The sequence below is a fragment of the Nelumbo nucifera genome, chromosome 1 (assembly GCF_055504915.1).
Source record: "Nelumbo nucifera cultivar China Antique chromosome 1, China Antique-T2T, whole genome shotgun sequence".
Lineage (NCBI taxonomy): Eukaryota > Viridiplantae > Streptophyta > Magnoliopsida > Proteales > Nelumbonaceae > Nelumbo > Nelumbo nucifera.
In genome coordinates, this window is record NC_142649.1 from 36,067,277 (window position 1) to 36,090,576 (window position 23,300).

Consider the following 23,300-nt stretch of genomic DNA (forward strand, 5'->3'; position numbering starts at 1 on the left):
ATAGATAGGTTTGGGGGTTTGTGAAAGAGAGATTGAAAAGGAGAAGAATTATTCAAAACAGATGACAGAAGATGATTTATGAGATACACAACAATGCTGGCCGCCTCCACCCAAAACCAAGAGGGTACATGAGAATCTTGTAGAAATATTTTGACTACACTCAAGATATGCCCATTCTTTCTTTCTGCTACCCTGTTTTGTTGTGGGGTGCCAGGACGTGATTTTTTGGATTGAATTCCATATTGTTTTAAATAAATTTGGAAGTCCCCATCAAAGTACTCTCCCCCTGAATCCGTTCGTAGCACACATATCTGAGCATCAAATTGGGTAGTAACATAGGTATGAAAGTGTTTAAATACAGTGTACATTTCAGATTTCTTACGAAGAAAATAAACCCAAGTGAAACAGGTGCAATCATCAATAAAAGTTACAAATTACTTATATCTCAACCGTGAGACAACCGAAGATGACCAGACATCACTATGTATTAAATAAAAAGGAATTGTAGCATGCTCAGAGTGAGAAGGAAAAGGTAAAATATGACTCTTACATAAACCACAAGTAATGCGATATTTATTCACATTCTTAAAGGAAACAATAGAAATAGGTAAATTGCCAAAAGCAAATAACTGATCAAGTTTCTTAGGAAACGGATGGCCAGTCTACACCCTTCCCCTTCTCCTCCCTAGTTTGCCGGTCCTGTATCAAAGAACCATCAGAAGTGAATGAGATAGTGTTACCTTCCTCTACAAGTTGGCCAACAGAAATCAAATTGATGGTGAGCTTAGGTACAAATAAAGTTTTGGATAAATGAAAGGGAGTTGATTTAGAAGTAGATAAATACAAATCATCACAACCAAGAATATCTATTTTTTTCACCATTTGGAGTGATAATATGTTTATTGGGAGGATGGGGTTTGGGATACTGATCGAGTGTGGCCCTTGTCATATGGTTTGGGGTTTGGTGAAGGACAATAGGTTGATGACTTACCAATTAGACCAATAGCAGAGAAGGCTGAGGAGATGACCGAGGACATGAGCTATCGAATTTGTTCTTCAGACATGCCACCGGAGGTGTCGTTTTGGATAGCTATAGAAGTAGTAGAGGAAAATGCATCTGAACCATCTATAGCAATTTGATAGGTCTTGTAGCTTCCTTTCTTTTGATTTGATCCACTACCTTTTTGAGGCCGAGTAGGACATTCAGTAATAATATGGTCGGATTGCTTGCAGTAAGTGCATGTATTCTTTTTCTTACAATGGGAGACATAGTAAGTGCACGTATTATTTTTATTACAATGGGAGACAACATGCCCAAACTCCTTAAATTCATAACACTATACCTTAGAGAAGGTAGTCGGGTGTTTGGTTGTGTCAGCTCTTGTCACTATTCCATCCTAGTAAATGGTAGAGGGATTTTTTCCATCTAGCAGGGGTATTAGACAAGGGGACCCACTTTCACCTTTTCTCTTTACCTTGGTAGCTGATGTGTTTAGTTGAATTATCACTAGGGTTGACAAGGAAGATGTGATAAGGGGATGGAGAGTAGGCACAAACTGAATTCTAGTAACTCACCTTCAGTTTGCAGATGACTTGACCTTTTGTGATGGAGGCTTTGGTGAGAAGGTGGAAAGCCTGAAAGAATTGGTTAGAGCTTTTGAAGGAGTTTCCAATTTGAAAATCAATCTAGGAAAAAGCTGCATAGCTGGAGTCAATCTAGACTTTGAGGAGGTTGAGGCGGTTGTAGATCGTCTTGAGTGTTCCATTTCTTCCTGGCCTTTGTCTTACTTAGGGCTTCCGTTAGGGGCAAACCCTAGGGAGAGTAGGTTTAGGACCCCAGTCTTGGAGAAGATCGAAAAGAGATTAGTTGTGGAAGAAAATTTATCTCTTTGGGTGGGAGGATCACTTTGATAAAAACTACCCTCATGAATCTACCTACCTATTACCTCCCTGTCTTTAGGATACCGTCTAGGGAAGCAAAGAAATTGGAAAAATTGACAAGACATTTTCTTTGGGAACCGGGAGAAGGTAAAAAAGATCACTTAATTAGTTGGGGGGTTGTGGGTCGAAGCAAAGAGGAAGGAGGATTAGGGCTCGAGAATGTTCTTAAAAAGAACTCAACTTTGTTAGGGAAGTGGCTGTGGAGGTGGCATTTGGAGTGAGATAGACTCTGGCACAAAGTGGTGAAGAGTATTCATGGATGTTCAGAGAGTGGTTGGGATGCTAGCGCATCAAAGGGGGCTAACCTAGCTACACCATGGAGCAATTCACAAAATTCTTCCGCAGTTCCTCAGTTGTGTCAGGTATGATGCTTGTTCTAGTAATTCTATTCGGTTTTGGGAGGACATTTGGGCTGGAGATCTCCCTCTAAAAAACCTTTTTCCATCCTTGTACTCTGTTTCTTTGTATAAAAAAGAGGTGATCTCAAAATTCCTTCCGTCGATTTTAAATTTGTCAACGTTGTCTTGGGATTTTGGTTTCTGTAGAGGGTTAAGGGATGATGAAATTGAGTGTTTGTCTACTCTTCTGTCTCCTTGATAAGGTTTGGCTGGATCCTTCGAAGCCTGATAAAAGGATTTGGGCCATTCACCCCAATGGGTCTTTTTCTTGTGGCTCCTTTTTCAATTTCCTCTGCCAAACATCCTCTCAACAATGTTTCCCTTCCAAAGAAGTCTAGTGTAGGCCGGTCCCCCCCAAGGTTATGGCTGTGTTGGGAAGTGTGGAATGGTAAAGTAAACACGACGGATAACTTACAAAAGAGAAGACCCGTCCTTTGTATATCACCAAATTGGTGCATTCTTTGCAGATCTCATGGTGAGGTAGGGGTGCAAGTCGGGTGGGTTGGGCCCGGGTTTATGGTCAACCCAGGCCCGGCCCTAAAATTTGGTCTTAAGGCCCGAGCTTGAGGTCTAGCCTGATTTTCCCAATCCGAGCCCAACCCGCCTTGTAATTTGATGCACTCGGGTTGGGTTTGGGCCCAAGCCAGGCTCGGGTTGGTCAATGAACCCACTCTAAAATTATATATATATATATATGTATTTATGCAAATATATATACATATATTTATGTATGTATGTAAATATGTATGCAGAATATCTATACAAATGTTATATATACAAATATGTATGTATATATATGTAAATATGTATGCAACATTTACATATATACACATATATATGTATAAATGTATATAATTGGGCCGGGCTCGGGCTACTTAAGGGCTAGGCCCAAGCCCAGCCCGAAAAATAAAAAAGCCTGACTTCTTGGGCCCAAGTCTAGCCTGAGGACTGAAAATCCAAGCCCAACCCGTGTAAAATTCCAGGTTGTGCCGGTCCGGGCTCGGGCTGGGCCCGCCCAAGTTGCACCCCTATGGTGAGGATTGTAATAATCTATTTTTATCTTGTAGTGTAATTGCAGAGCTCTAGGTTTGTCTTCTATCTTTGTTTGGGTATAGTTGGAATATGCCAGTAGAAGTAAGCACAATCTTTAACCCTTCTTTTTTCTCTTGGCTCCATAAAAGAGGAAGGAAAATGTGGAAGTGCATGCAAGCAGCATTGTTATGGACAGTATGGGAAGAAAGGAATGCCAGGATCTTCCAAGAAAAAGGAAGGAGCAATCAAGCCTTAAATGACTGCATTGTGTACAGGTCAATACATTGGTTAAAGACTCTAGAATTATTTAACCATTTCTCTTTTACTGATTGTTGGAAGGATTGGATGTTGGTAGCAAGCTGTTCCTCATCCAAGGTAAGGGTATTGACTAGCTGGGTCACCCCTCCTCTTAGTTCTTTGAAGCTGAATTTTGATGGGAGTAGCCAGGTAACCTGGGTCCCTCTGGCATGGAAGGTGTGCTGAGGAATGAGGCTGGAGAGGTTGTCTTACTCTACTTTGGTCCTTTAGGTGTTGGGAACTCTATCTGGGCAGAGTTGTTAGCTGCAATACAAGGAATACTTCTTGCAAAAGAAGTGGACGTGGAGCAGCTTCTGATTGAAGGGGATTGTAAGACACTGGTGGATTGGTTAAATAATCTGGAGGATGTTACTTGGGGCTACAAAAATGAGTTAAAGAAATTCAAATGGCTGACAATAAATATGTCTATAACAGTACAGTGGTTGGGAGATAGCTAATGCATTTGCTGATGTCTTGGCAAAACAAGGGACAAATAGGGAAACATTGTTCTGGGTGCAACTGTAACTCTTGTTTAACATCAACATTTATGTAATCTTTGTTGTAGTTTGTGTATTTTCTGTTTGGAGAGGTGACACCTCGCGCCTCTAAGTGGATTTTCATGTAACCAATCTTTGAATTAATGGAAGATGATTTTATTTATCAAAAAAAAAAAAAACATTGCACCATAGAGAAGTCCTTCTTCCCTTTTTGTTTAGTTGCCAGAAAGACAGCATCAATGTTGGGATTTTTTCTCCCATCTAGTGTAGTCTGTGTAGCAAATCTGGTTTTCACTCTTAAGATTTCCCCTAGGATAGTATCTAAGTCAGGAAGTGTTCCTTTCCTCGGCTCAGGATATTAGATCTGACAACTTCAAAAATTCAGGTCTTAGATGCATTAGGAAATGCATAATCTTCCTTCTGTCAAAGTGTTCCTTCATGTACTTCACACAACAGTCTAATGGATCCTCTCCCATGTGAACTAACTCATATTCTGTCCAAAGGTTGATGAACCCTTCTTAATATTCCTGGACCTTTCTGTCTCCCTAATAGTACGAGAAGATTTCCACCTCTATCTGATACTGTCTAGAGGTGTTCGATTGCTGATAGACCTTCTCGAGATATTGGCACATCTCATAGGCTGTCCTGTACCCTCTCATAGGGATAGCAATATCAGTTTCGACTGAACCTAGGATCTATGATGCAATTTTTGCATTGTCGATCTTCCACTGATTAAGGCCCTTAATATCAGAATCATCTGGTTTAGATACAGAGCCATCCAGATATCCCCAAAGACCCTTGGCTTTGACATGGAATTGAAAGTTAAACTTCCATAATGCATAGTTTGTCTCGTTGAATGTAATGGGAAGAACCTCCATCCTTTTATGATGCCATTAGGAGACAAAAGGCAACAACACACACTTCCAGAAAATCAAAGAAATTTGAACCAGAGGATGAAGAAGAAAGTACCTTTCAGCTGATGTCCAAAAAAGGTAACTGTAATTCTCGGCCGAACTGAAGAGCGGATTGAAACCCCTCAAAATCAAAACTGATTCAAACCAAACCAAAAGGATTCGATAGATCTTCTCTGGGTGACACCAGATCTAAGATTTCAGGCTGATCCGATGTCTCTACAAGGAGATCTAAGACGAAAGATGAATCTGATGGTGCAACAGTCAAGGAAGATGATCTGTAAAGTTCAGATCTGTAGCCGATCTAGGAAGAGGATTAAAGGACACTCAAGAACCTCCCAAATACTGTTAGAGAGTTCTTGAGCCAGTAGTAACAGAGATGATCAAAGAGATATTGTGTAGATCAGGTTGTGACATGCTTTGATACCATGTCAAAGTCAAGTCGAAAATTCAGAGAGAGAGGAAGAGAGAAACAAAAGATTGGTGGGTGTGTCACCTTGTGACCATCAACTCCCTAAAAGATATATTTATATTAAAAGAAGGTAAAAGGACAATTCTGCCCTTAGTGTACAAAAGAAAGAGAATACATAAATTAGATGTACAACAATGAAGAGTAAAAGTACAAAAATAGCCCTGCAGCTAGATCTTCTCACTGTCTCTACATGTTCAAGTTTTCTGGAGAAGGAACTTCCTCCTCGATGTTCACCATAGCAATAGGTGTCACTTCCAGACATCCAGTCAAACCATTGGGAGCTGCTTGTTCGCCCTAGCTTCAGTCACACATTCACACTAGTCTGGGAGCTACTCTTGGCACCACCTCTGAAGTTTCTTTCCATTGCACTTGACGATCTTAGGTCCTATTGTTTGCCTAAGACAGGGTGGTGAGGACCCATGTTTTGTTTTGGGGGAAAACTCAGCCAATCCGAGCCTGAGAGGACCGGACTACAACTAGTCGACATAGTTTTCAAGGCACCAAGGTGAACCTAGGTGACAAGGGAGTGCTCAGTCACCTAGTCAACTAGGCGCCCACCTAGGTGTCATCGCTTAGTGTCTAAAAAATGATAGAAAAACAAGGGGCCGATCCCCTGTTTCTACTGTAAGAAAAGAAGTAAAAACACCATAGCATGGAAAATATGGGGTGGAGCCCCTACTCTTTCCTTTTGAATATGAAAACACAAAAAAAAGAAGACTAAAAAATGGTGGATATCCACCCCTATTTTAGTTCCAAAACTAAGAAGGGGTGGAGCCCCTGTTTTTGTTCCAGAAGAAAGAGAAGGAGCATAGCCCTTGTTCTTGTTCCAGAAGAAATAGAAGGGGCGAGGACCCTATTATAAAGGAAGAAGAATATGGGGCGGAGCCCCTATTTTTTGTTCCAAACAGGGGATGAAGAACATACCTTCTGGGATTGGTTGGTGTTCTAAGACTTCAAACTTTGTATCACTCGAACTCTGTTTGTCTTCTTCAGTTCTTTAACTTTTGACTATCTTAGAACCCTAATAAAATAAGCAACTAAAAATAAAAGATAATATTTTGTGAAAGGAATAATAGAATGATACAGTGATATCATGCCTATATTAATATTATACACAAATATAAAACATGAAAGCATTACTGAACTTTGTATAAGTGGTATATAAACCACTTGGTGTTTGGGTGAGGTGAGCCCCAAAAAGTGACGTCTAGGCACTCGCCTTGACAACTATGCTAGTCAACTTACGAACAGGGTCCCGGGGTTCACTTGCAGCCTTAGGTGTCTGCCTGACCTTAGATTTAGTACCAGTTGGACCTAGGCGGGTAATCGGTTCTTTGAGCTGAATTTGGGCATTCGACCCCTGACCTGCCCCATCCAACTGAGGTACTCCTGTCTCCTCTTTGAGAGCTTGACCATCCAACCTGGCAGCCCCTTGGAGTTCCATGTGACAGTCTTTAATTAACTCTTTCAGTGCTTCGAAAGTTAGCCCCTGAACTTTACCTTCGTTTAAAATTTGAAATTCCACCTCGGATTGTGCCCCTCCTTTTCCATCCTGGCTGTCCAAATCTTTTAGAATCAAATGGCTCCAAACACTGCCTCTCCCTCCCTCGTCCTCCATCCCTTCGACAACCAGGATAGGAGGCTCTTGAGCTTGGGATATCTGTAATGTCAGAAAATTATCCGGGCAGCTCCTCTAGTTCTCTTTTGAGAGGAGACTCTCCCCTTCCTCCTCTAAAACCTATGTTCTTGAAACCTCCGAACCACACCTACCTTTCTGGAACTATCCCCCAACTCCAGATCTCCTTGTTTCCACCTGCTAGTTGAGGGAAGCACCTCCGGCCAGATTCAGACAGAGAACTAAACTTCACCCGCAACAATCTCCACCTTCTCAGGAATCGAGTTTTCCCCTTTCACCCTCATACTAACCCACTTGCATGGAGCAAGCTCTATCGGCGAGTCGTCCATCTCTAAAAAACCTCCACAGAGATCTCCAGTGGCTTTCATAATGCTTGGGCACCAGAGAAGCAAAGGGAGACCGTGGACTCTGATCTAGGTTGACTCAGTGCTACCCAGGTCAGTATCGGATTCCGGGTAGAAACACCCTGCACTTGCTCCCCACCAATCCAACAGAAGAGGATTTCTCCCCATCTGCCAAGGACCATTATTGAGCACCCACTCTACTTCCGCCCTCAATGGAAAAATGAAGAGAAAAAGTTCATCAGCCATTTTTTTTTACTCTAACAGGGTAACACCTCTCATTTCTCTCCACGAACGACTTGCCCAAACCTCCACTTCTCTAACTCCGACACCCCATCTGAACCTTCCCACCTAACAGTTACAAAGAAAGACTCTTCTCACCTCCACTCCTGAGAGATCCGTGATGATCACCAGTTTGCCGTTTTCCTTCTTCACCTTTGAGTTTCCAAACTCTGGCATGAAAAGTTGGTTCTCGTTCTAGCATCTAAATCTCGTTCGAGAAAAAACGCTTTGATACATCCCATACGAAGGACGTCTCTACCCCATAGGAGAGGCTTCACCAGGCTCACGAAGCTTTGTTTCCTACTGAGGCTTCCCAGAAATTGGATTGAGGGAAGTATTTCCCTTTAAGCAATATACTCCACAATGAATCTGGATTTCTTACTAACCTCCAAGCCATTCTGGCCAACAAAGCTCGATAATATGCCTGTATCCCAGACTGCCCAACCGTTTAGGATTACTCAGCTTTTTCCAGCTTACCCAATGAACTCTGCGTTCCTGTTGATGCTGCCCCCAAAAGAAATTGGCTGCTCTCTTATAAATCATCATTTTGCATATGCTGACCAGCAATTTAAAGTGGGACATTGCATAAATTGGCATAGCTAAGGCCACTGATTTCAGTAAAACTTCTTTCCTTGTCTGCGAGAGAAGCCTTCTTTTCCACACAGATGTCTTCTTTTCCACTTTTTCACAAATCTCTAGGAAAAGCTCTTTCTTGCTCCTAGCCATTTCCGCTGGTAATCCAAGGTATTTCCTTGAGCCTGATATTGGAATGTGAAGTCACCTGGATTATCATCCACTTTATCCTGATTTGAGTGTTATGCTTGACTTCTTATAGTTAAGTTCCTGACCTGGAATTTTGCAGAATTTTTATAACACCTGATGAACACCTCTGCAGTTTCCCACATCCACTCTAGAGAACACCATGCAGTTGTCTGCAAATAAGAGATGTGATATGCTCAGGCCCGACCTAGATATTTTCACCCCCTGGAAATCTCCATTTTCAGAAGCTTGTCTTGTATGAGTGCCTTCATGCGTTTGGTCAAGACCTCGGGGAAAATTTTATATATGACGTTACACAAAGATATAGGTCTGAAATCAGTTATTTTACTTGGGTTTTTCACTTTAGGAACAAGACAGAGCAAGGTATGGTTCAAGTCAGCTGGAATTACCTCTGATAGGAAGAGGTGTTTTATTAGTTGGTTGATGTCTGGCCCAATATCACCCAAGAAATGTTGGTACACTCCCGCCTTCACTTTAGGAACAAGACAGCAAGGTATGGTTTAAGTCAGCTGGAATTACCTCTGATAGGAAGAGCTGTGTTATTAATGGTTGATGTCTGGCCCAATATCACCCAAGAAATGTTGGTAAACTCCCGCCGGGATACCATCTGGACCTGGGGTTTGTATGCTCCCATTTGGAATAAAGCAGTTGGACTTCTTCATCTGAGATAGGCCTTAGAAGGGTCTCATTCTGGCTATCAGTGATTTGGAAGAAATTGAGATCCTTGAGGTCTTTCAGCTGATCCCGCGAGTTTGGCTTGCTGAAAAGATTTTGAAAATTCTGCATGATAAGTTGGTCTAACACCTCTTTTTCTTCAATCCACCTGCATCCATCAATCTCGCAATACTATTCACCCACCTCCGTTGCAGAGTTGTTTGATGAAAATATTTAGTGTTTCGATCTCGCAACTGCAACCAGTTTATTCTGGATTTCTGGAACCATAAGGTTTCCTCATTTTTCATAACCTCCTGAAGTTCCTTTCTTTTCTGGGTTAGCTTGATATTGTCTGAACTCCATCTCTTGGCTTGGAGCTTCAGCCTCTGGGAACAGGGCTATCCATCTCGAATTGCAGACTGCTCTGTCTTTCCGTTCCACCACATTTTGGTCCCCCTGCCTGTTATTACTCCATGTAAAGTCTGAACCCCGGTAGCTCATATCTGCCAATCCACACGCCTTCAGAGCTACCTTTAAGTTTCTTATCTGAATTTGGCTGCGTGTCCTTCCTCCTTTCTTTTCTTCCCAACTTAAGATTTCATTGAAATCTCCAATGACTAGCCAAGCACCACTAATGTGTGACCCAACATTTTCTAGTTCTTGCCAGGTGATGTGCCTGTTGCTTTGCTCCGGGGCCCGTAGATGAATGATGCTGTGATTGTGAACTTTTGCCCTGAGTGTAATTCCACCTACGCTGTAATCAGATTGTGGGAAGATGATGTAATATTGATGGATACATCTTCCTTCCACATTATTGTTAGGCCTCCCGAAAGTCCTCTGGGTGCTACTAAAAAACTGGAATGGTACCCTAAACGTCTACTGATCCTCTGCATGGTACTGGTTGGGCTTTTTGTCTCCATCAGGAAGATTAGTCTAGGATGATAGGAGCGGCAGTCTCTGAGAGGTATTGAACTGTTGGGAGTTGCCCCATTCCCTGTAATTCCAAGATAGCCAACGCATGGTGTCCAGTGGGGCTGTTGAGTAGCATCCACCGATCTCTCTGTTGAATTGAGCAGCTTTTCATTTTGGTGTCAGGCTGAGCAATGACCCTACTCTGTCTCGATCTGAAGTGATCTTCTGTAGTTTAGGTGGTTTGGCTTCTTCAATATTGTGCTTCTCCAGTTCAGCGTCCATTTCCCTTCCTCTTTAACGAAGCTCTGATACATTTGGATGTTCCCTGCCCTTCTGTTAGTGCTTGCTGTTTGTCCTTCCCTCTATCTTCTGTACCGAGGGCTGTCTCAGCTGTCAAGTAAAGAATATGAGCCATTGTAACCGCTTTTGTCTTTTTCCCCAGCACGCCTGCTTCTTTTTCTCTACCATTATTACTATCCTCTGTAGCACAGTCATTGATGATGGTACCTTTTTGTCCATTATGGAAAGCTTTCCTAGCAGCCTCACCTTTTCCTTGATTCTCTCTACGGTGTAGTGATTGATTGATTCCCTATCCACGTGGCCACCTTTGATTGCCCTGAGAGTTGGAGCTTCGTTCCTGGGTCCATGGTTGTTACCCTGCTTCTCACCTTCCTGGTCCATTGGGTTCTTGTATCTTCTCTGATCATCCCCCCACTGGGGATGCCCGAGCCAAGGTCCATACCTCTTGGACATTTGACTAGACTCCATTTTATTGGGGCTTTCCTCATCTGTGTCTTCATCCTCCGCTGCTTCCCCGCAGGCATTCAACAAATGTCCCAGTCTCCTGCACTGGTAGCAAAAATTTCGGAGCCGTTCATATCTGAACTCCACCCATCTTCTGGTTTGGCTGCCTTTTATGCTATCCCACTTCCATGTCTTCAGAGCACATGACACCTAGGCGACAAGGCGCCCTTTGAGGCTTGCCTCGTCTAATCGCCAAGCAGTTTTCTACTTCCTACTATAAAATACTTTTTTATTCATTCTTTTTTGAGATTATACTTATAAAATAGACATTATTAAACTAAAATAATCATTTTGTGTGTTTATATACCAATTTATTTTTATTATTTTCTTATTTATTAGGGAATCAACACAAACATTGCTAAATGCTGTATTGAACCCTCAAAGACTTAAACCTGAACCAATAAGTAAGGAAGAACTTAAAATTTTATCTAATCAGCACATTTTCCTCTTCCATATATTCTTCTTCTACTTCTTCTTCTACTACTACTACTACTACTAACTAACTAACTACCACTACTACTACTACTACTACTACTACTACTACTACTACTACTACTACTTCTACTACTACTGCTGTATTGAACCCTCAAAGACTTAAAAACCTGAACCAATAAGTAAGGAATAACTTAAAATTTTATCTAATCAGCACATTTTCCTCTTCCATATATTCTTCTTCTACTTCTTCTTCTTCTTCCAATACTTTTTATTTTCTTCTTTTCCTATAACAGAAATAAGGGTTCAGACCCTTTATTTTTTTGAATTTTATTTTCCTTCTTCCTTTTCTTCTCATGAATATGTTGATTTTCTATACTTTAATATGAAATTTATACTTTTCTTATTAAAATCATGAATAATTATTAAAGAAATATGGTTATGGTACCTAGGGAACTACCCTAGGATCTATGTTTTTAACAAAAAAAATCCGTCACCTAGGTGACAAGGCACCCCCCAGTCGCCTAGCCTTGCCTCGGCGCCTTGAAAATTATGCTTAAGAGGTTTTTCAACGTCAATGGCAAACAAGATTCTCATATAGGTGTTGACGAAGTTCTCTTCCAGGTTTCTCATATCAACATTGATGCGTGGTTTGCTTTGCTCCAAGCAGTCTTCTCACTGACAGTCTCCATTTGAACTTGATGGATTTGGTGCCAAAACTGGCATGAGTTCATCTTTACTTCCCCTATGTTGATACCTGGTTCCCATGGTTTAATTAGCAGGAGATTTTTCATCTCCATCACTTTCCTTTCTCCCTTATTGTTTGGGAATGTCACTAGAAAGTTTTCTCCAATCAAGTCACCTATGTGAGCCTCTTCTTTCCCCTCCAGAGTTGGGCTAGGGCTTGCTTGACACCACTATGGTTTGGTCTCTTGTCTGCATGGACATGGCAGACAATCACCCTCTGAGCCAACTCCAGCCCTTCATTGCTATTTAGAACTTCTATTTCTTCTGCATCATTGTCTTCCATTTCTGCTAGCGAAATAAACTGATACCCGATCAGAGAAGAAGAGACTCCCTACACCGGGGAGACTAAAAGACTTTGACACCTTGCCAGAAAAAAGGGAGGGATAAGAAAGAAAACTTGTATACGGAAGAAAGCATCCGGAGCAAGACAATCCAAGAATCTCTAACTAACATTATTACATGAAGTGCACCTCTATTTCAATGGTTCAAAGCATTGAGTTTAGAATCACTATCTTCATGTCCTTTAGTAACTACAAAACAAGTAAAAACTGTAAACTAGTATAGGTCGCTCAAGCAACTAGCATATGTTAATAATTTGGATACTGAATCTTTATATATAAAGATTAGATATGGGCACATTTACCAGAATAACCCAACTTTCTCTTCCTAGAACTACCAAGTTTCTTTTCCAGAAATTTGATAAGACAACTTAGAAAATCCATTTTAATATTCAATTTTCTATAGTAATAATCCAAGGGAGATGCTAAAAATAGGGGAAAGGTTTTATTTTTCTTGGCTGTGAACTCTGTTGAGTGGCTTAACAAACACCTTTTTGTCTGCCTAATGTTATGCTGATGGAGAAGTCTAATCTTTTGATCCCAACTATTTTTCCTATTCTTCACAGCTTGATCACCGAATTCTTGCAACTGCAACTTTGCTTTCAATCAGCGGCTTGTGGTGGACCACAAGAAAATTGGACATGCATCCTGCAGTACGATCTTTAATTGGGAGTACTATGGGCATGGCAGCTCTTCAGGTACATGTTATTTTTATCCTGCTTAGATGGAATACATATCCTTGATTCAAATTGTTTTGTAACTGAAAAAAAAATGTTGGAAGTCCTCAAATTAATTCTTTAACATATTGAAGTTGTTATCCTTGCTGATAAAAGAAAAAAAAATGTTGGAAGTCCTGAGATTAATTCTTTAGCATATTGGAGTTGTTATCCTTGCTGATAAAAGAAAAAAAATGTTGAAATCAGATTAATTCTTTAACATATTGCAGGTCACCTTGGGGATAACAACACTTCTCTCATATGTTCCAGTTTCGCTTGGCACTGCACATCAAGCTGGAGCATTAACTCTGTTGACGTTTATTATTCTCTTAACCCACACAGTGAGGAGGCCTTCACCAATGCTCCTAAAATCCCTGGGTTCAATCCCAAGGGCACCCTGATACCATCGGCTCTGTTTTAATGGTAGTTGAGCATCTTTATTACTATTGTCGATTAGCTAACCTAATTACTCTCAAGTGGGAATTCCTTATTGCCATTTACAGGAAAGAGGATAGCCTGGGAACTTCAAACTGTATCATGAAAGATCAGAATAAAGTTCTCTTGCTAAGGAGAATAAAGACTACTGCCCATGAGCCCATCCACCGGCACAAAAGAATATTTTTGATTTTGTAATTTTTCAATTGATTAGACTGAATGCAATGGAGCTGATAGGTTTAATTTTACCCAGCTGAATTTCATTTTGCAATAATGCATTGAGTTTAACCATTATTTAGAACTTTCATATAAAGAGATCATTTGTCGAAAGAAGCTTATTCATTTTTCCTTTGCACCAAGTAATTGTATATTAAACTTAAAGTCAGTATTTCTTGTGACCTTATGTTTGAAGTTGAGTGGTATGCTTGGTTGGAATGAAGGATCAAAATTCGGGGCGTGTTGTATCGTATCTTTAGATACACCTGTTTACAGGTGTTTCAGAAGCCTCTTGTTTTAATAAAAAGTATGCATAAAAACCTCTCAAAAACCAATTTTTGAAAACCAATTAATAAAATATATAAAAGTACATGCTTTTTTATACTGATACGCGTCCGCATATACAGGGGCGATACTTTTAATCTGGGTTTGAAGTGTTTATATTGAACTTATCCACAATTTGAGTTTCTCGATGATATTTTAATTGGTTTATTTTTTGCTGTTATACATGGTCCATTTGCATAATTGCATCTATTGTTGCCAACATCTGATCTTGAAGCCGAGCAAAATGTACAATATTTAATTTTATATTTCTACAGGATTCTGATATTGCTGTCATTCTGCAGGCCATTATCCAACTTTTTTTCTTTGATGACTGAGCCCATCATTGGACGTGCATGTTTTCCACCCCATATTGATACATATTGAGGTGTATAAAATGGTATTGCCAAGAACCGAACTAGTCTCGAAATATCGGTTATCATGTTTCATTGGTCAGCTTGAATAACGATGATGTGTCACTTTATCACTTTTTTCATTCACATTTGAATTATGTTCAAGAATTTTTGTAGAATGCAGCTTATATTTTGCCTAAATCTAAATTTGAATCAACTCTGACAAAGTATTAACGCAACAAATGTGCATTTTAATAGTTTTTAGGAAGCGATGTATTATGATAAAAAAATACCAAGAATCTCAAACATGTGGATATCATACAATAATTTTGATAATTATAAATCAAACAATTGAATTTTCTAATCTACTAAAAGTTCACTATGAGACACATTAAAAATTTAAAATGTTGGATGAATAAATTTAATGTCTTATAGTTATTCCATGCCATGAAAATCATTTAAAAACATAAATACATTATTTAAAAAAAATGTATTTTTTAACAATCTTATAGTTATTCCACAGCCAATGCATAGGGGAAATGGACTGGGGCGCATTTCCATGTGTGTCATGTCCCCATCTAGGGGTTGATTTGAGCCGAGCCGAATAGTACAAGGCTCGAGTTAAGAACTTGTAAGTTCGAGCTCTATTTGAGAAAAAAAATATTTTGTAAAAATAAAAATTATATATAAAAAATATTTTTTATTTGATATTTAAAAAAGTAAAAATTATAATAATTTAGAATTATAATATTTTTATTATATATATTATTTTCTATATATATATATTCAAGCTCGGCTCACGAGCTTTATTAGGCTTGAGCTCGACATGTTTATTAATCAAGCCTATAAATCGGGCTTGAGCTCGGCTTGAAGCTCGGTTGAAACCGAGCCAAGCTCGAGTAGCTCGTGAAGAGCTCAGCTCGTGGCCACCCCTATCCCCAACCATTTGGATGCAAATACGATACATTCCATGTATCACTTCAGTAGTTTGAAGCCTTTTCCATGAAAATCTTACAAAGTGGTGAGCAAAGTAAGAATCCGTTTAATTCACTGTAAGAACACTAAGGCTCAGTGGAAGAAGTACAAATGCAAATATGTACTATGCAAATACATACAAAATAATACAAAAGACAAGATTTTGCACTCTACATATTTGTATTTGTACTCCTTCCAAACTGAGCGTAAGGTACAAAGAGATCCTTGCAGTCTTGGGGTCCTCTCTATAAAAAGGGGAACAACTATCCCTCATGTCAGACAACCATATAACCCTAACTCTAGGGTTTCATAGGGGATTTCTCTCTCCCTTCTCTGCTCTTCTCCCACCATCATTCTCTTCCTTCTTCTCTCTTCCCAGTCATCCTTTCCAAACCTTCAGAGACTTGACCAACCACCAAGAATCCATGGTACTTACACCTTCAAAGTATGATTTTGTACTCAATCAGTCATCTTCAGCGGAAATTGGGAGTCTGGAACCAAATAGGTGAATTGTGCAAATACTTTGTTAATACTTAATCTTAATATTGATATATTTTATATTTTATTATATTTATGTCATTACATGTCTAATTGTTTAACCTAAACGGTTGAACCGCTGATGCAGAAATGAAAGGCCAAAGTGGCTTTGTTTCTGAGTTGGTTTTTAAAACCTTGCTTCAAATTGTGTTGGATATAGGAGTATGGACTAATCATAGTTTTCAATGATTACATGGCTAGTCATGTAATGAGTGAGAATGGGTAAATAGTTTAAGAAAGGGTAAAATATAAACCCCTAGGTTTTCTAACAATCCTATAAGCCTCCCCTGTATTTTGACCCTAATAAAAATCTCCCTGATGTTTTGGAAAAGGTGCAAATACCTCCCTTCTACTAGGTTTTCAGTAACAGGTGCATTAGAGTTACCAAAACACCCTTAAACCATTAAGGTATTATGGTACACAATTTGAAATGTTAAAAAGCATCTTCTATACAATGCTCCAAGCATATGATTTATAGGAACAAAACATTCAAAAGAACAACTTTTCGGCAAAACCATAAAGAAGAGGAGTGGGTTTTCCTTTAATGCAAGGGACCATCCACCAACTCTCCTCCATTATTATGGGCAGCATGACTGAAGAAGTGAAGATTGAGCAAGGTGCACCAAGGAGTCTCTGTTACGAATGCCACCAAACTAAGTTCTACTATGGAGTAAGGATATTGGTTGGAGTATCACAACCACTTGACCTCAATCTTTGGTGTTATTCCTCTTTGGACCCATGGTAACAGATTGGAAGAGGACTTATAAGAAGCAACAAGAGCGAAGAATAGGTGAAGGATTGGCTTCCTTTTTTCTCTGTTTCAATGAAAAGTCACTTATTCTCAAAAGAAAAAAAGAAAAAGAGAGATAAAAAGAACAGGTGAAGGATCAACTTCCTTCAAATGGAATGCATTAAGAAATCTACTCAACATAATTACAATCATCATAGGACTCTTTAATTCTTTATAACATTAACGACTACATCATGATAAACAGTGTATGCCATTAGCTCCAATCATATTGATGTACATGAACATTTATTTGTAGATGAATAAATTGTATTGTTGTTTCATGTTAATATTGGTATATTTCTATGTATTATCCATTAAACTGAATACTTAAGAGACTCGTGTTAGCTTAGAATGTTCTCAACCATTTGATAGACTTAAGAAGTTTATCCTGACAAGATTGACATTGGCGTATTGCCAAGGAGTTGGAGCAGCTTGTATGAGATGCTAGGGTTAGATCCCAAGCACAACTAGTGGGTGTTTATTAGAAGCATTGAATTGGAACCAATTTCTAGTTATACCCCAGACTTGGTTATGTTAAACAATGTATATATGCCCTTAGCATCCAATCATATTGATGTAAATAAGCATTTATTTGTAAATGAATAAAGTACATTGTTGTTTTATGTTAATATTGGTATTTTTCTATGTATTACTCTTTAAACTGAATACTTAAGAGACTTGTGTTAGTTTAAAATGTTCTCAGCCATTGGATAGATTTAGGGAGTTTATCTTGATAAGGCTAACACTAGTGTGATGCCAAGGAGTTGGAGTAGTTTGTCTCAATTGCTAGGGTTAGACCCCAAGCATAGCTAGTGGGTGCTTATTAGAAATACTAAACCTGGAGAAATTTTCATTTATTCCCTGGACCTTGGAGATAGATGGGAAAAATTGGAAAGTTACACATAACCCCATACATGATTATGGTACTGCACTACGTGTTGGACTGGGCTGTCTTTGATGCCATCCAATGAGATCCATCAAGGGTCAAATACCTGGATATGTTGGGGTAGTCTAAGAATTCATTTGAGTGGGTGATCATAATGATAGGATTGACTCCTTTGTTGGACAAAGTGAATATCGGGGTTTACACTCTCTTTGATGGAAACCTAAATTGCTGACAGTGGATTTCACATGTGTTTAAAATTTGATTTTGCAAAATATATTTATATGTTATATACTACTATTTATGAAAAAGGTTTTAATCTCGGTATCCATCTAAGCAGAGAGTGTAACATTGCACCTTGCAGGCAGGGGAGAGATCATCCCCTATTGGGCAGTGTTTTGATAATTATGGGTCAAGAGGTTAAGTATAAGAGACCATTACAGGGTTGATTACCTAATGGGATTTGTCTTACATAAATTCATTATCCTTGGGTATTCAAAGGATGGCTGAATCCAATAAACATTTAGGTGTAAATGTTGGTTCCGAATTGAACCAATGCTAATTGGGTTAGGGGTTCACTGCCTTGAGTAGTGAATTCGGCTTAGTTTCTTTCAAGGGTAGGGCCGAACCCATATGGAATTTTGTGAGATCATTATGGGGTCCCATGCTATATAATATCAGGCCTAAATTGGCCATTCAACACTTAGGGTTGTCAGCCTTTCAAGAAAATGGGCCAAAGGCCTATAATTAATAAGATTAATTAAGTAGTCACATGACAATTTAAGGTTGAATACGGGTTTGGAAATGGGTATGCAACACCTATTCTCTTAAGAGGATAAGGGTTATCTATTAATAGAGTCTTAACCCAAATCAAATTTGGATAATCTCCTAATTTGAATAGGAGAGTGCACCATTAAGAGATAAAAGAAGAAGAGGGAGAACAAGACTAGTACACCTCTCACTCTCTCTCTCTCTTGTTCTCTTTTATCTCCCAAGAAACTCTAATTCGACCTAGGCTTTCAAGAATTGATTTTTAATCAGTTTTTCTTCTACTTTTTGCAAGAAAAATGTTGAAGAACATCAGGCTCATACACCCCATTCGATCCAAGCAAGTTGGATAGCAGTTTTGTTGAAAACAGTGTTGCTGAACCGGCTTCACCTAGACATTGCACCATCTTCAGTGGAGGATGGTTTTAGGACTGATTTGGGCATGAACTTCCACATTGTGATATACGCTTGTGATATCCATATCAGGTACAATTTCCCTTTTTGATTTGGTTTTGAATTTGGTCCGGTTCATTGCAAGATCGACCCAGAAATGCAATTTTTCAAAACACTAGGAAATCAGTTCCTAGAAGGGTTAAAAAAATTTGAAAATTTGCCCAACCATCTAGCATGGTTCAACAATCCATAAGATGGATTTTAACCCTTCAAACAGTGGTATTAGAGACAAAGGTTTCATTCTTGAACAAAACCGAATCAGATTTGAGAGAAAGATCAAATCAATAAGAACTAGTCAAGCCGATTTGACCTAGTCAGTATAAAAAACTAAGAATTTGGTTATTAGATTTGGGGCCAATGATCTGAAAATTAATCTTTATATTTTATGATATATTATAGAATTATTTTATTATGAATTCTTGAATTCTTGGGCTAAAAGTGTGATGGAGATCAAAATCTTTGACGGTGGTAAGATTTATGCGCACCATTTGATTATTTGATTATTTGGTTTGTACTTAATTCTTTTTTTTTCTAGAAAGAATGTATTAGTTTTCTTTATGTAAGCATTAGAAATTAGGGTTTTTCTATTTTATTTACATCGAAGGACTCACCGGAAATCGCAAAGAAAGATGGAGAAGCATATCGATCTAGAGAGAGTAGTTCGTTGGGGTCCTGCTTTTGCCTAGATTGAATTCAGACTATCACACTATTAACCCTAGTTATTTGATTTGATTAATTGCTATTTATTTGCTAATATGATTGTGAATCATAACTCAGAATTGTCAAATCATAATCTATGTGGATTGGTGCATGTTTTGGGCACCAAGCCCCATGCTGATTTGACCTAGTTCTGATCTAACTTACATGGGCCGAACCTATGGTTGTTTCGAGACTATTAACAACCCCTTGGATCACTATTTAAGTGATCAATTTTGAATATAGGCCAGGGGTTTCATGGGCCATTACATGGACCAATTTGACCCATGCTTGTAAAACCTAATTTGAGTTAGATTAAAACAAGAATAACCCATGTTAGCATGAACAACTTTATATGGGCCGAACTACCTTTTGTAGTTGGGATCATGTACCGAGATAAATATTATTAGATAATTGGGTCCATTGATGGGCAAATCATGTGTTAATCTAAATGGATATTGATTTTACAATATTTAATTTCATTTTGCTCAAATTATGTGTGATGTGCTATGTGAATGTGATTCGTACATGGGCCATGAGTGCTTGGCCCATGAAAAGACTTAAATGGCTCTCCACTCCCATCATGGATGAATGCAAATCATTGCCAAGATGTGCATGTACCATTGAATTATCTTCCTTTAATGGACCCTTCTCTTGTTTCCTCTCCAAAGACCATTTAGGGCCCATTTGAATATGACTTTATAAAAGTCAGTGGGAGCCACTATGGTAAGACATAAAGCTGACCTAGGGACTGATATACTTGTTCTCTCACGATTAATATAAGTGCAACAAGATAGGGAATATCATAAGATGATACCTCTAAAGGCCTTTTGTCGTTAGCATAAAAATGAACTAAATTGGTGGGTAGAGATGCACCATAAAATTGGGCTATTCATTTCATTGAGACAGTTAGTGGGATTGCTTCATAGGATGATAGGGGCATCATGAACTAGTGGAAGGGGTCTATCCTAAAATGGAAGACTCTTTCACAGTACCTTGGGGCTCCTGATATGATGGGTCAACACTTACAAGTTAGAATGGTTTAACCTAAAATGGCAATGAACCTTTTTTTATGGAGGCCAAAGGGAAAGCTCATAAGATGGGCAGATACATGATCCTTCATAGAAAGTGATGGGATTATGCAGCTGAAATAATTGGCCCCATGCACTTGTTAGATGATAGTGTATGCCCTTAGCTCCAATCAAATTCATGTACAAATATATTTATTATAAATGAATAAAAGTACATTATTACTTCATATTGATATCGGTATGTTTCTGTGAAATTACCCCTTAAACCGGACATATGAGACTCTTGTTAGTTTAGAATGTTCTTAGCCATTGGATAGACTTGGAAATTTCCCCTTAAACCAGACACTGATGTGCTGCCAAAGAAGTTGGGGTAGTTGACGGGTTGTCGAAGCCCCCAAAATTAATTGTAGTCCCACCTTACAACAAAATTGTAGTAACAGTGGTACCAGGTTGAATCCCACAGGGAGCCATTAATTAATTTCTCAACCGAATGCACAATTTAAAGAGTGGGAAATTTGAATAATTAAAATTCTAAAATAACAAAAAGCAAATAACAACTAACAAGGAATATTCAGTCTTACCAACTCTGATCCAAGGGTTCAAATTGAGTCAATTGGTCATCGATCATAGGTAAAAATCAGCAGTCTTGCAATTCAAGCATTTAACCTTCAGATTTATTAGGATAGCCATAATAAACCTCATTTTTTCCTAATTTAGTTGACCAAACCCAGCATTCGATCAACACTTATCATTGACCGACTGGGCACGATAGCGTTCCATATCAATTAATGATAGCAATAACCTCCGTGAAAACAGTTAAACCAAAATAAAAAATAATTGAGATAGATGCAATTATCCAATCTTGTTCTGTTGATTCCCTTTAGGTTAAAACATGCCAATACATTGGTGAAAGGCTATCACGAACAATTGATCCAAAAAGATATTAACCTAATTGCTACTTGTACCACTATTTGTGACAATTACGGATCATCGAATCATGGATAGCAGTAGGAAGATCAACATTAATTAATTTGTCAGACTAATCAACATTAACTTCCATAAGAACATGCATAAGAATCAACGAATACTTGAAATAAAATCAAGAATTTAAATTAAACACATAACCTCACGATGACACAATCGAATCAACAATCCCCCTTGAATCAGAAAAGAAAAGCTCAGCCGCTCATAGTTGTCATCTCCTTCTTGCTTTGCTTCCAAGATGGATGGACTGCTTGATTGCTTGATTTCTTGATTGATTTTTTTGATTTCTTGATTTCTTGATTTCTTGATTGATGCCTAAAGATGGTCCCCCCCCCCCTTTATATAGCTTTAGGAGGAGGGGCTCTCTCCAACTACTCTTAGGAGATTATCCTCAAAAATAGAAAGTCCTAATCAGTTTTGATCTAACCCTATCCTATCTCTTATCTAATAATCTCAATCTTTTTGATCTTTCAAGGATTACAATTGAAATTTAAATCTGATAGGACTCTTTATTATTGAATTCGAGTTGGACTTCTTTAATAATTTGGTTCGCTACAAGGCTTTTCTACGAAGTGGGCTTCAATTGTGAGTTGGGCTTCTCTACGAATTTTCTTCGACTTTGGCCCGATTTTGACTTTTATTCAGACAAAATCTATCAAAAACCAAAACATGAAAGTTTTATAGTTCTTCCCTATCTTTCCAATGCATCTTGAATCATCCCAATCGGAGTCCGGATGTGAGAGTTATGCCTAGATTACTGAACGGTGCCGAAACTGTGCGAAATCGTCCGGTTAGCCTTGTTTTCCTCCTATCACCTTCTTGCTTGCCCTGAATCGAAATACAAGAGAAATGAGCCCAATTAAGTGCTAATTTATTGTAAAAGAATGAATATTTTGGGATAAAAATATGATACATTTTATTCCCATTAGTAGTTTGTCTCAGCTGCTAGGGTTAGACCCAAAGCACATGTAGTGTATTTTTGGTTGAAACACTGAACCCAGACCACTTTCCAATTATGCCCTGGACCTTGGAGATTGATGGAAAAAACTAGAAAGTTACACATAACCCCTAGACTTGATTATGGTACTACACTAGGTGTTGGATTGAGTTGTCTTTATATGCCAATCAACAAGATCCATTAAGGGTCAAAACCTGGGTATGTTGGGGCAGTTTGAGAATTCACTTGAGTGGGTGATCATAGTGATAAGATCGTCCCCTTTGTTGGACAAAGTGAAATATAGGACTCACACTCTCTCTGATAGAAACCTAAACTGTCGGCAATGGATTTCAATTGTGTTTGAGATTTGGTTTTATATATATATATATATATACATATATATATATATATATATTATGGTTTATAAAAAATGTTTGCAAAAGATTTTAATTCCCGGGATCCATCTGAGCAGAGAGTGTAACACTACACCTTGCAGCCAGAGGAGAGGCCATTCCCTATCGGGCAGTGTTTAATCATTATGAGCCAAGATACTAAGTGTAAGAGACCATTACAAGGCTGATTACCTGATGCGCTTTATCTTACTTAAGTCTATTATCCTTGGGTCTTCATAGGATGGTTGAATTCAAGGATCATTTAAGTGTAAATGTTGGGCCCGTTTTGAGCTCATAGTGATGCGCTCAAGGGTTCACTGTGTTAAATAGTGAATTCGG

The 23,300-nt window shown here is 38.8% G+C and overlaps 1 protein-coding gene across 2 annotated transcripts in view; it reads left to right on the top strand.

Moving 5' to 3' along the window:
• The window catches only part of COX15 (cytochrome c oxidase 15), a 33,729-nt gene extending 18,971 nt beyond the window's left edge, over window positions 1-14,758 (top strand). The window contains exons 6-8 of one of the 2 annotated variants that reach the window (XM_010274221.3): window positions 13,041-13,172; window positions 13,421-13,613; window positions 14,468-14,758. In XM_010274221.3, the coding sequence (XP_010272523.1) occupies window positions 13,041-13,172; window positions 13,421-13,591 (303 nt within the window). In that variant the 3' untranslated portion in view covers window positions 13,592-13,613; window positions 14,468-14,758. Of the gene's footprint in view, window positions 1-13,040; window positions 13,173-13,420; window positions 13,614-13,693; window positions 14,007-14,467 lie in introns of those variants that run through there. The other variant, XM_010274220.3, reaches the window with a different exon arrangement.
• Window positions 14,759-23,300: the final 8,542 nt, after the last annotated feature.